Here is an 11,073-nt window from a genome sequence, read left to right as displayed (position 1 = left end):
AGGCTCGGGCCGCTGACCTTAAAACAAGGATTGCCCGAAGTCGGTGCAAGCTTCGAGCAAGAAAGGGTAGCACGGGGATAAATCGCGGGTGGGCGGGCCGGGCTACACCTCGAGAATCTCCAGTGTCAGACCTCTGAGCGTCTTTCACCGGCCACGCGAGGCTGCTAGCACCAAAAACAGTACAGCTGCGGGACTACAAGTAAGCCTCATACATGCAGGCAAGAACTCGAGTGAGAAGCTTACTGGAGTAGACTGGAGCGCCTCTTGCTCAAGCAGCGGCAGCGGAGCCGATCAACAGAGATGGCACCGGGTGAAAGAGCCTAGAATGGCTGACAGGTTGGTCACAAGGATGCACGAGAAGACAAGCACCAGTGTCGTGGTGATCGGGCGAGTCGGCGCCAGACTAGTTCGCGATGGAACCTGCGGAGCTCGACCTATCGCCGAGTGAATATTCTGCACCTAAATTCGTTTATTCCGAAAGATATCGAGTATTGCACTAATTTCTAAATCATTACATCTCATGGGGCTCAAAGCTATATCGCGATGGCTGCCTACGAACAAGCGAAAGGAAAAGGGTACGGCTGTTACAAGCGGTGCTGACCAGCCTTGAGCGCGTTCCAATCGTCCCGAGTGAAGGGCACATAGACTTTCCGAGAAGGGTGAAGCCACCAGACTTCGTCCGTCACGACGTCAGGGTCGACGCCCTGATTGCGCAGGGCGACCTTGAGCTGCTTCTCGGTTCCATTCGTTTCGTGTCTGGCGTGATCATGCACAAGTTTCGCGGTGAGCGACTGGCAATGCTTGGCCCGTAGTATTGGCCGAGAAGAGAATCGATACTGACTTGTCTGTGATACGGATGAAGAGCGGTTGAGCATACTTGGGCAACGTTTGCGCAACGTGCGAACTGAGCCTGGCAAAGTCGATCGCGCCTCCGGCACGCGGTACAGCGGCACAACCGGCACGACCTTCATGCGAGGGAACTGGTAGAGGTAGGTTTATATCAGCATAAAGAGACACAATCGGGGACATTCACTCTTGATCAGACTCACCAAGGACACCGTAGACATTGGGGTGCTCGACCACCGCTCCTAGTGCCTCGGCCACCGTCGTGGTGGCGACGTTCTCGCTCTTCCACCTGAAAGTATCTCCGAGTCGGTCGCAGAAGTAGTAGAGGCCATCCTGATCACGTCGTAGCAAGTCTCCTACGGTTCAACGAAATAGCACCAATCAGCGAGCGCGACTCAGTTTCATCCGGTATTGGTAACTCACCGGTGCGGAACCAGGCATCTCCAGGTTTGAAAACGTCCTTCAGGATCTTCTTGTCCGTACCCGACTGATTACCATGATAGCCCGCGAAAGCCTACAATGCGATCGAGCTATGTTATCTCCGAATCAATAGAATAGTAGTGAAATTAGTTACGAGATGGGGTGAATCCATGTCAATGAACAATACGAGCTCTCCAGGCTCGTTGACGTCGGCCTATCGGGACAAGTTACGGTGTCTTGTTTATCAGATGAACAGGAAGAGGCGGAATTAGAAGCGGAGTGCTTACCCGGACGCAACGACCGCGATCGTCGCGATAGGGTTCCTCGGTAAGGGCATCCACTTTGACGATGACCTGCTTGCTCTTCTGAGCTGCCGAAACGAGCCAACCTTCTCGACCTACGGCCCCCGCGCCGAAATTGTTTCTGTTGTCCCACGCGAGTGAGCGATCGTTCGAACAAAGGGAATACACCCGGACTCACGCATTGTAGTTCAATAGACTGCCGTTTCCTTCACTCGAGGCGAAGAATTCGCTGATCACTCGGACTCCAAACCTCTCTCGGAAAGCATTCCAAACTTCGGGTCGACAACCGTTCCCATAGGCCATGCTATTGAATCAGACGGACTGGCGGTCAGTGGGTAGGTATATCGCGCTGAGCAGGATTAACTTACTGGACATTGTGCTGTTTGTCGGTAGTCGAGGGAGGGACCGCGAGGAGGAATCGGAGAACCTCTCCAACGTACTGTATGACGTTGGCATCCTAACAGCATGGCAAAGGGGTGAGTTCGAGCCGAAGAGACTAGCCAAGGTGTCGAGCTCGTTCATACTGAGGCGCGAACATCCTTCCAGAACGAAGACGCCGAGAATTTGCGGCCGATGATCACGCAAGATTGAGCGTTCCAGGAGACGGCGACGGCAAGGAGAGATGCTGTAGAATGGTACTGAGGAGGATGGGCAAGCAGCGATATGTTTCAGTTGCGAGTCACCGAATCAATACTGCAAGGGAAACGAGCCTGACCAGAGGCATTGGTGTATAGATGCGGCTATTCCTGTTGAAGCCGTTGATTTTCGTCCAAACCTGAGGTAAAATGCGTCAGAGCAGAATCTAGAAAGTGGCTGCGAAGCAAAAGACCCACCCTCATCGCGGTGGCTGTTCTGCCATGCGTGACAGTCGCAGCTTTCGGCAAGCCTGTTGTTCCTCTGCAGAGATAGTTAGTAAAAGAGTTGAGTGTGGCTTGGACCAAGCATCTTACGAAGTGTAGATATAGACAGCTGGCGACTGCCAAGTGATTCCGTTCCTGTGCTCATTCGGGAGACGCTTGTCGCTCATGCGAGCAAGAGTTGCGCGATCCAGATGAAATTCGTCCTCGATCGCTGACTCGCTGGCTGATGGAATCGAGCGGGTGAAGCGGTCAATCCAACGGATCAACCGCAGACCAGGGTTCTTGGTACGTAGTGACGCCGAAATCTCCGAGATCGAATTCGCCAAGTCTGACTCATACACGATCAGCTTTGGTGTAGCCACGTTGATGCAATGTGCGAGTCCTTCGCCGGTCAGGTTGAAGTTGATGAAAGCGGGGATGCTATCGACGAAGAGTACGTGAGCGACGCATCGGCCGGCAGAGCTGTAGCTAAGGGACTTGCACATTGATTGAGAGGCACGCGAGCCACCAGATTGGATACGCAGGCTTGTTCGGCAAGTACAGCGCTATGGCGTCGCCTTTCTGCAAGTGTCGAAGGAAGCACGTTAGCTGTTGCGGCTTAGAAGGACGTCGCCCATGGCGGAGAGCGCACTGCAAGACCTTGCGACAACAGCCAATGCGCCAACTGATTGACCTCTGTGACAATCGCACGTGCGCTTTGGTCAGGATTCGGGTGGGCAGATGTTCGACAGGGGAATGACGCACCAACCGCGACCTGGTTGAACGACAAGGTCTGATCCTCGCAGACGTAGCAGTCTGCGTCGCCTTGCTGCTTGACCGCACGATCAAAGTAATAGTAGATCGAGTTCTCGTCTCTCCTGTTGGCAGTCCCGAGTCCGATTCTCGCGTTGATGAGTCCATTTGCCATTGCGAGGTCGTTGCCGAGCTTTGCGTTCAGGTACGCTCCCGCCGCAAGGGCGCCGGCGACCACTGCTGCTGGCGGAAGATGAGCCATCTGTGCAGAGCGAAGTGGGGCAAGTCTTCGCGGGGGTGATCTATGTCGACTCTAGTTGGCTGGTGCGCGAGGTTCAATCGTTGACCGTAAGTAGATGCTCTGTGCGAGACGATCGAGTGTCTGGACCGGATGAGCGAACAGCTCGAGCGAAAGAAGGCCGGCTCCAGGCGGGGACCTTTTTCCAATGAGTCCGGCGCCAAGTCCGTCGTCGCTGCATACTCCCGCCAACCCAGCCTACGCGTCAGCCTCAGCCTCCATCGTCTCGCCTCGACAACAACTGCCGCGATCGGCGCGCAAACCCTCGAAATTATCATGTCCGGCTACGATTCCACCTCGTCGAAGCGACGCAGGATCGGCACTGTCGATCCAGACTACGCCTACGTTGCGCATCCAACTACTTCGAGAACCAAAGCTGCGGCCCAGGCAGAAGCAGCCCGACAGGCCGCGTCCACTTCGACTGCCGGAGTCGTGAACCAACAAACCACCGGACCGATTGTCCGTTACGTCTTTCGTAGTCTTGCTATCGCACCCTGAACTGACGAGGCGAGACGAGACAGGTGTCCTTTGGCTCGCTCCCGCCCGCCGCATTACAACGGTATCTCACCCGCTGTAAGTTGCGACCGCAGCCTCGGGATGCTCTCCCGCTCACGCTTGGCGCTGAATCGCCTCGATCCTACAGATGGCCTCCTCGAGACGCAGGGCGTTCTGTCGTACCATCACGCCGTCCTGCCCGTCCCGCCTTTGCCAGCTACGCTGTATCCTCCTCTCGAGGGTCGGACTGTCAATCACAAGAACGCTCAACAAACCTATGTGCCGGCACGACGGATAGCCAAGCCTCCGGCACGAAAGCCAGAACAGCAGGACGCACCCGCCGAGCAGCCCGACGACATGCTCCAGCGCAGTTGGATAGAACCCAAGACAGAAGAATTTGCCGACCTGACCGCCTTTGACGACCCCCATTTGGTGGTTGAACGACTTGCACAGCGAGCAACCGCGCACTGGGGCCAGCGTGAAAGCGTCAAGGAGGGGTGCGTTCTCGTCGCGTTGCATTCTTCGTTGGTCTTTGCGTTCTTTGAGCTGACCCAGGTTCGGCCGCGTCGGACTGTACAGCGAAACGCTTACGAATTTCATGTATGTACCAGCTTTTGACTTCCTGGTAGGGATACGGCACTCACCCGTCTGACTGCGCCTGACAGGTTCAGCGTCCGAATGCGCGGTTCGTCGCTCCGTGCAAGTTTGCTCTCACCCGAGAAAGCTCACTGACTCTGACGTTCTCTCGACAGACAAGAACCTGAAAGCCATCCCACCTGCCTCTTTCTAGTGCTCTCTGCGCGGAGCAATAGCGTGTTGTCGGTGCGCAGGGTGCGATGCGGATTATGGATGCGGATTTCACAGCAGCTTAGTAGCCCCTTGCCTTGCAAAGAGACCATCGCCAGTGCGTCAGGAGAGATTGTCTGTCAGGAAGTCGAGGTTTGATCGATGAGACGAAATCGATAGGCCGGAGCTGTCGCGCGCGCGCTCCGCACCAACCCGGGATCTTTGGTCTCGCTCCAACCATCATCTCATCTGCCAACATGTCTGCTCCCGAAGGAAACCTTGTGAGTACTGTCATCGCCTTATCAGCGGAGACCGTCAGATAGAGTACCCGTTCTCTGACCCGGTTGGACTGTTGAGCAGCTTGTTCTCGTCAGGTCAGTCATCCAGAACGACCCGGCCTCGTGACAGGAACTCATTCTGCAGCTTGTCACTCCGCACCGTTGTGATCGCGTCTTCAGGCACGGTGCGTTGCTGCACTCGATCGTCCTCAGAGTCAGTATGTTGACCTTGCTGATTGCGACCGTTAACGTTGAACAGGAGAGTCCGAGTGGAACAAGGTAAACCCTTCTCTGCGTGTAGGTGTTTCTCCAGCGCGCTGACTGTGTTGGATCTCCGCGCCTTGCCCCGGAACAGCTCAACCTCTTCACCGGGTGAGTTTCGGTTGAACACCTTGACTCTCGACGAGACGAGACCTGGTAGCTGACCTCGAGATCAATCTGATACAGATGGAAGAACCCTGCTCTCACTGAGAAGGGACGCTCCGAGGCGCTCGAGGGAGGAAAGAACCTCAAGAAGGCGGGACTCACCGAGTTCGATGTTGCCTACACCTCGGTCCTTCAGCGTGCCAACGACACCCTCGCCATCATCCTCAAGGAGATTGGTCAAGAGGGCCTCGAGACCCACAAGGACCAAGCCTTGAACGAGCGTGACTACGGAGAGTTGACTGGTCTCAACAAGGACGACGGTACGCCAGTTCCGAGTACACGCGCAAGCAAGCATCCACAGCTGACTAGGCGATCGTTTCGTTGCTCGACCGCATGGTAGCTCGCAAAAAGTGGGGAGAGGAGCAAGTCCACATCTGGCGCCGATCGTACGACGTGCCCCCTCCCGGCGGTGAATCGCTCGAGCTCACTGCCAAGCGCGTCCTCCCTTACTACGAGGCCAACATCGTTCCTGCCGTTGCCTCGGGCAAGAAGGTCCTCGTCGCCGCTCACGGCAACTCGCTCCGCTCCATGATCATGAAGCTCGAGGGCATGTCTGGCGAGGAGATTGTCAACACTGAGCTCTCGACCGGTGTTCCCATCGTTTACCGTCTCGACAAGGACGGTAAGTCGCGCCGTCTGCTCCCGATCATCCTCTTTCCGAGCGCTAAGAGCTGACCCGTGCGATCCGTGCATCTGTCGGACCACAGGCAAGGTCCTCTCGAAGGAAGTCCTCAACCACGCCTAATAGACTTCGAATGCGGCAGTAGGTGCAGTATTAGCCGAACAGCGGTATTGAAAAGAAGAATTCGTCTTTCTCGTTCGGAATCAGCCTGAGAGTAAACCAGAAGTCTATTTCCCAGAGAGAAACCCTTCTATCTATGTATATATGGTCGAAACGATCTTGGCCCCAATGCCCCCTCACGCCGAATATTGTCTGATGCCTGCAACCGCTGGCGTGGCTAGCCAAAACCCTGCCACTTTTTTTCCCGTATTTACACTCGGCAATTCGCGAGCCCGATGACGAGAATGTCGCTGGCCCCAATAGCCTGAGAAAGAAGCGAAGCATCAGCAGAGGTCCCACGTGCGCTCGGGAAAACAGTCGGCAAACTCACCTGCAATCGGTCCATCACGCCCGCAACTTCCGCTTTGAGCACCATGCTGCTCACAGCAACCCATTCAGGGTCGTCGAGGGGCGAGACAGTCGCGGCCCGACGTCCCGGGGTAACCTTGGTGGCCTCGACCACGTTCTTGCGAGCAATGTTGTAGTTGCAGAGCACGTACTTGCCGGCGGCGATGTGGCCAGCAACACGGGACGTGATACGCTTGATGAGGTCGGCGTGCTCGTCGGCCGGCTTGTTCGACCTGATCAGAACAGCCTCCGAAGTCAAGATCGTCTCGATCGCGTGGAGACCGGCAGCGCGCATGGTCTCGCCAGATTCTGATTCGATACAGACGCGCGCAGTGTCAACACACCATCTGGGCACAGGTCGCCAATCGGCTTCGAAGAGTCTCTTCACTCACCGACAAGATCCACTGCAAAGGTATGCGGACGGGATTCGATCAGCAACCCGGGCAGCTTGTCTGTGTGAGATCGACCCGACGAAAGAGATGCGTACCAATACCGTCTGCGAGTCCGAGGGCGCACGCAGCTTCAACCGAACCTCCAATGTATTCTATCCGCGTCGCGCCCTTCTCGAGACCGGCTTTCTGGTCCAACTTGCCAAAGTACTCGCCGGCAAGGACCTCGAAGCTCGTGACGACTTTCTTGCCGACGAGGTCCTCGACCGACTTGATGTCGCCTGCTTCAGGCACCTGCACCTGGAGCTTGCACTTGCCGAATCCGAGTTGAAGCTCCTCGGTCACGAGACCGTTGACATTCGCCTCGGCGACCATGTCCTGTCCCGTGATACCGAGATGAACGTTTCCTTCACCCACGAAGCGGGGGATGTCGGCAGCAGGAAGGAACACGCTAGGCAGGTGCGATGGGGGTTAGCTCATCAGAATCGCCTGTTGACACGGGAGTACGCCGGTAGCCTTGCAGCGAGCTTACAGGGCCATGTTGTGATTGCGTACGAGACAGACGTCGAGACGGTGGGATCGAGTGAACTGAACATCGGCGCCTGACTCGGAGTTGTGCGAAATAAACGATCAGCCTCGCTTCTCGCAGGTCTGTGTGCTCGACCAGCGGGCCTCAAGACTGACCGGCAAGGAGCTGCGTGCACTTCTCATAGAGGCGACCTGGTGTGTTGCAAGCTGTCAGCGCGCTGCAGCGACAATTGATGAGATGCGAACCATGAACTCGGCGCACCCTTTTTGGGGATTGCGAACAAGCAGCGTCCTTTGAGACTTTCGCTGAGGAGGTCGAGCATGATTGCGAGTCGTGCAGGTCTGGCGTCGAAGATGGACGGAGGTGCGAGTCGATACCGGGAATATTGATCGCGCGCGCCGCCTCCGCGCCCTCGGCTTTGCCCGAACGTGCTCCTCCACGACGATTCTCGCACCGGTCTACGACATCATTTCGGTGCAACACGTTTGGTCGGATGCTCAAACGCGGGCCGTCAAGCCGCTTTCGGACCCGTCTGTTGCGGTTATTCCTCTCGCTCGTGTTTGCTGCGCTGTTGCTTCTGGCAACGCACGATCGATGGCAGCCATGGACAATATCAGCAGATCTAGCCGACGCTCGCTCAGTGCTTTGGGTCACGGCCCATCGTAGGTCTCCGGTTCCGCATGACAAGTCCAGCGAAGCCGAACAGCGTCAGCCTCGCTAACGAATACCTTATCGCTGCTCCCGTCGTGCGAACACCCTATGCGCTTCCTCTGGGCAGCCGATGACGAGTCCTTCTTCTTCGCTCCGAGCATCCTGAACTTGCCTCGTGCGAAACGACATTTGCTCTGTTTGTCGACAGGTTCGCTCCCCCTTCTGGCGCACGTACCTCATTCTCTGGCTGAAGCAAGACTGCGGATTTATCACTAGGCAATCATGACGGTGCTGGTCACCTGCGGCAGGAGGAGATCAGGCAATCTTGCGCAGTCCTCGGCATAGCTGAATCCAATTGCGTCGCTCTCGATCATCCGTAGGTTTACTGCTCACCCCTCGCTGCGCTCGTTCGTGGTCTTCCGAGTTGATTCGACCCGGCTTGTACGATAGTGAGCTCCAAGACAACCCGACAGATATCTGGTCGGCAGATCTCGTTCGACGAGAGGTGCATGAATGGGTTCGACGCTGGAACATAGATGCTGTCAGTATAGCTGTTGACCTACCGTCTCGTCCTTCCTCGTACTAACGTCAGCTTTGTGCAGATTATCACATTCGACGAATACGGCGTTTCTGGACATGCAAACCATCGCGCTCTCTACACGTCGCTCAGGTAAAGCGACGAGTCTTTGCCGCTAGGAGCTGTACCTGAAGCTCATTACGTTTCCTTGCGATTGCTACGACAGGCGTGGACTTGAAATGCCGGTCTACACTGTCCGGTCCGCCAGTGTTCTCGCCAAGTACTCCTCCCTCGTTCTCCTGCCAGCAGCGTTTGTCCAGCATCTCTTCTCGACACTGCTTGTGCCATCACGCAAGGGGACTTCTTTCTTCGCAAGCTCTTTGCCCTCGTATTCGCTTGCACGCCTTTCATTCGCGGCCCACGAAAGTCAGGCTCGCTGGTTCCGGACCTTGTTCGTCAACGCTAGTCGATACCTCTGGTACGTACAAGTCGATCGAGTTCTAGTGTAATCCAATCTGTTTCTCTTTGGGGCTTTCTGGGTTGTTGCAAACGGTGCAGCTTCTTGTAACCGCTGGACCGATTAGCGACAGGCGACGTTTGCGCCATATGTCTGAGAGCTTAGCACAGCAGACGACCTGGTATGTACAATGCCGTCTGTGATGAGACGAGTCGAGTCTACATTAGTCTCAAGCGAGCGACGGCAAGTTCCAAGTGGAGCCGCGGATCCAGCGCGCATCTCGCCGCCGGTCGGCTCTCGGCTTCTCGAGCGTCGCGTCGACAACGCTCCTTCCCCTCCTCTCAACAACCCCGGCACTATGCGACCTACCGCTCCCTCCTGGCTCAAAGTACTCGTGCCTGTCAAGCGCACTGTCGACTGTTCGTAGCGTTCTACCGCGTCGGTCGGTTTGACTCTCGATGACCGCCCCCTCTTTCGCTGGTGCAGATGCCGTCAAGATCCGTGTCGGCGCGAACGGTGTCGAGACCAAGGGAGTCAAGCACAGCATGGTAAGTCCAATATCCTGCCTAGTATCCGATGAATGACAGTATTGATACTCATCCTCCACAGAACCCTTTCGACGAGATCGGTACGGAACGGCTTCCCGCTGAATCGTCACCAATTAGTTGCGCTATTGTCGCGGGGGTCGCTGATTATGCATGTGTTGTCTAGCTGTCGAGGAGGCTGTGCGCCTGCGCGAAAGAGCGAAAGAGGCCATCGAGAAGATCACGGTCATCTCCATCGGTCCCGCCAAGGCATCCGAAGTCTTGCGCACGGCGCTAGCGATGGGCGCCGATGAGGCGATCCACGTCGAGACGAAGGAAGACCAAGTGGTCGAGCCACTGGCGGTTGCGCAGGCGCTCAAGCATTTCGTCAATGAGGAGAAACCCGATATTGTCCTCATGGGCAAACAAGCCATCGACGACGATTCGAGTCAGGTCGGAGGCATGCTAGCAGGTCTACTCAGCTGGCCTCAGGCCAATTTCGCGAGCAAAATCGATCTCGACACCGCGAGTTCGCAAGTGACCGTGTCCCGGGAGATCGACGGCGGGCTCGAGACACTCAAGTTGAATCTCCCTGCTGTTATCACCACGGATCTGCGCCTCAACCAGCCGCGATACGCCTCCTTGCCGAACATCATGAAGGTACGGGAGTCGCATGTCCGCGTCTGTAGCTTCGGCTGAAGCTGTATTTGCGAGAACAGGCCAAGAAAAAGCCGCTCAAGAAGGTCAAGCCGGAAGACATTGGTACCGACTTCACACCGCGCTTGGAGACGGTCAATGTTGTAGCACCGCCTCCTCGCAAGGGTGGCGCCAAGGTCAGTCTTGGATTCCTATCCTTGGATCCTCTTACCGGTTCCGTAGCTTCCCCGTGCTGACTTGTCGACCGTTCAGGTGGGATCTGTTGACGAAGTCGTTGCTAAGCTTAAAGAGACTGGAGTATTGTAGGTTACCGAAATCAATCAAGCAATGTTGTGCGCTACCTTAAACCCTGCTGTTTTCGGAAAAAGAAACCGGAAAGTCTATGTCTAGACGACTAGTGCGCCCGCCTTTATCACAGTGCGGGCATGAGAGTGAAGCTGCCGGCAACGAAACAGGCAGCGAGGACTGAAAAAGAAAAGGAACTCCTTGCAAAAGGTTGGAGAGGGAGGGAGTCGAACCCTCTGCCTCTCGCAAGCAAGTGTATGAAGATGCTAAGCGAGCGCTCTGCCGATGAGCTACATCCCCAAATCGACAAACTCAATTCTAAAACAAAACAATATGTACGCAACAAAAAACAGACTGAGCAAGGGACCTCTGCAAGTTTGCACGATGTTCGGCTGCTTCCATCTCGTGCTCAAAGCGATCAGAAGAACCAGGTCCCCTTCCTCTCCATTAGAAAAAGAAGCTGACAATGAATCGTCTACGCAAGTGCCGGCC

The 11,073-nt window shown here is 55.9% G+C and overlaps 6 protein-coding genes across 6 annotated transcripts; 4 read left to right on the top strand and 2 right to left on the bottom strand.

The window, feature by feature from the left end:
- Positions 1 to 584: 584 nt before the first annotated feature.
- FAT1 (long-chain fatty acid transporter FAT1) lies at positions 585 to 3,422 on the bottom strand (the record flags this gene model as incomplete). The annotated part of the gene is made up of 15 exons (XM_076680315.1): positions 585 to 756; positions 842 to 980; positions 1,050 to 1,202; positions 1,270 to 1,360; positions 1,421 to 1,480; positions 1,554 to 1,689; positions 1,747 to 1,872; positions 1,937 to 2,025; positions 2,093 to 2,206; positions 2,284 to 2,343; positions 2,402 to 2,465; positions 2,519 to 2,848; positions 2,910 to 2,989; positions 3,060 to 3,103; positions 3,173 to 3,422. The coding sequence occupies 15 exons, from the start codon at positions 3,420 to 3,422 to the stop codon at positions 585 to 587; spliced, it is 1,908 nt and encodes a 635-aa protein (XP_076532606.1).
- A 312-nt stretch (positions 3,423 to 3,734) lies between these two features.
- JCM15063_002375 (uncharacterized protein) lies at positions 3,735 to 4,743 on the top strand (the record flags this gene model as incomplete). The annotated part of the gene is made up of 6 exons (XM_076680314.1): positions 3,735 to 3,917; positions 3,980 to 4,031; positions 4,102 to 4,450; positions 4,533 to 4,553; positions 4,619 to 4,638; positions 4,706 to 4,743. The coding sequence occupies 6 exons, from the start codon at positions 3,735 to 3,737 to the stop codon at positions 4,741 to 4,743; spliced, it is 663 nt and encodes a 220-aa protein (XP_076532605.1).
- A 253-nt stretch (positions 4,744 to 4,996) lies between these two features.
- JCM15063_002374 (uncharacterized protein) lies at positions 4,997 to 6,188 on the top strand (the record flags this gene model as incomplete). The annotated part of the gene is made up of 8 exons (XM_076680313.1): positions 4,997 to 5,020; positions 5,100 to 5,113; positions 5,198 to 5,202; positions 5,277 to 5,296; positions 5,373 to 5,389; positions 5,465 to 5,703; positions 5,784 to 6,065; positions 6,151 to 6,188. The coding sequence occupies 8 exons, from the start codon at positions 4,997 to 4,999 to the stop codon at positions 6,186 to 6,188; spliced, it is 639 nt and encodes a 212-aa protein (XP_076532604.1).
- Positions 6,189 to 6,435: 247 nt separating this feature from the next.
- On the bottom strand, positions 6,436 to 7,812 carry HIS1 (ATP phosphoribosyltransferase; the record flags this gene model as incomplete). Its single annotated transcript, XM_076680312.1, has 7 exons — positions 6,436 to 6,489; positions 6,556 to 6,881; positions 6,965 to 6,976; positions 7,060 to 7,412; positions 7,494 to 7,563; positions 7,646 to 7,681; positions 7,752 to 7,812. The coding sequence occupies 7 exons, from the start codon at positions 7,810 to 7,812 to the stop codon at positions 6,436 to 6,438; spliced, it is 912 nt and encodes a 303-aa protein (XP_076532603.1).
- Positions 7,813 to 7,983: 171 nt separating this feature from the next.
- GPI12 (N-acetylglucosaminylphosphatidylinositol deacetylase) lies at positions 7,984 to 9,167 on the top strand (the record flags this gene model as incomplete). The annotated part of the gene is made up of 6 exons (XM_076680311.1): positions 7,984 to 8,152; positions 8,269 to 8,349; positions 8,418 to 8,517; positions 8,592 to 8,682; positions 8,744 to 8,811; positions 8,885 to 9,167. 6 exons carry the CDS (start codon positions 7,984 to 7,986, stop codon positions 9,165 to 9,167), a joined length of 792 nt encoding a protein of 263 aa, XP_076532602.1.
- A 306-nt stretch (positions 9,168 to 9,473) lies between these two features.
- On the top strand, positions 9,474 to 10,602 carry CIR1 (Cir1p; the record flags this gene model as incomplete). The annotated part of the gene is made up of 6 exons (XM_076680310.1): positions 9,474 to 9,534; positions 9,602 to 9,663; positions 9,725 to 9,743; positions 9,827 to 10,299; positions 10,359 to 10,472; positions 10,549 to 10,602. 6 exons carry the CDS (start codon positions 9,474 to 9,476, stop codon positions 10,600 to 10,602), a joined length of 783 nt encoding a protein of 260 aa, XP_076532601.1.
- Positions 10,603 to 11,073: the final 471 nt, after the last annotated feature.

The sequence above is a fragment of the Sporobolomyces koalae genome (genome assembly GCF_050403365.1).
Source record: "Sporobolomyces koalae JCM15063 DNA, S_koalae_JCM15063T_v1_ctg35, whole genome shotgun sequence".
In the NCBI taxonomy this organism is placed as follows: Eukaryota; Fungi; Basidiomycota; class Microbotryomycetes; order Sporidiobolales; family Sporidiobolaceae; genus Sporobolomyces; species Sporobolomyces koalae.
Note: the sequence above shows the minus strand (reverse complement) of the source record. Positions and strands in the feature narration are given on the sequence as shown.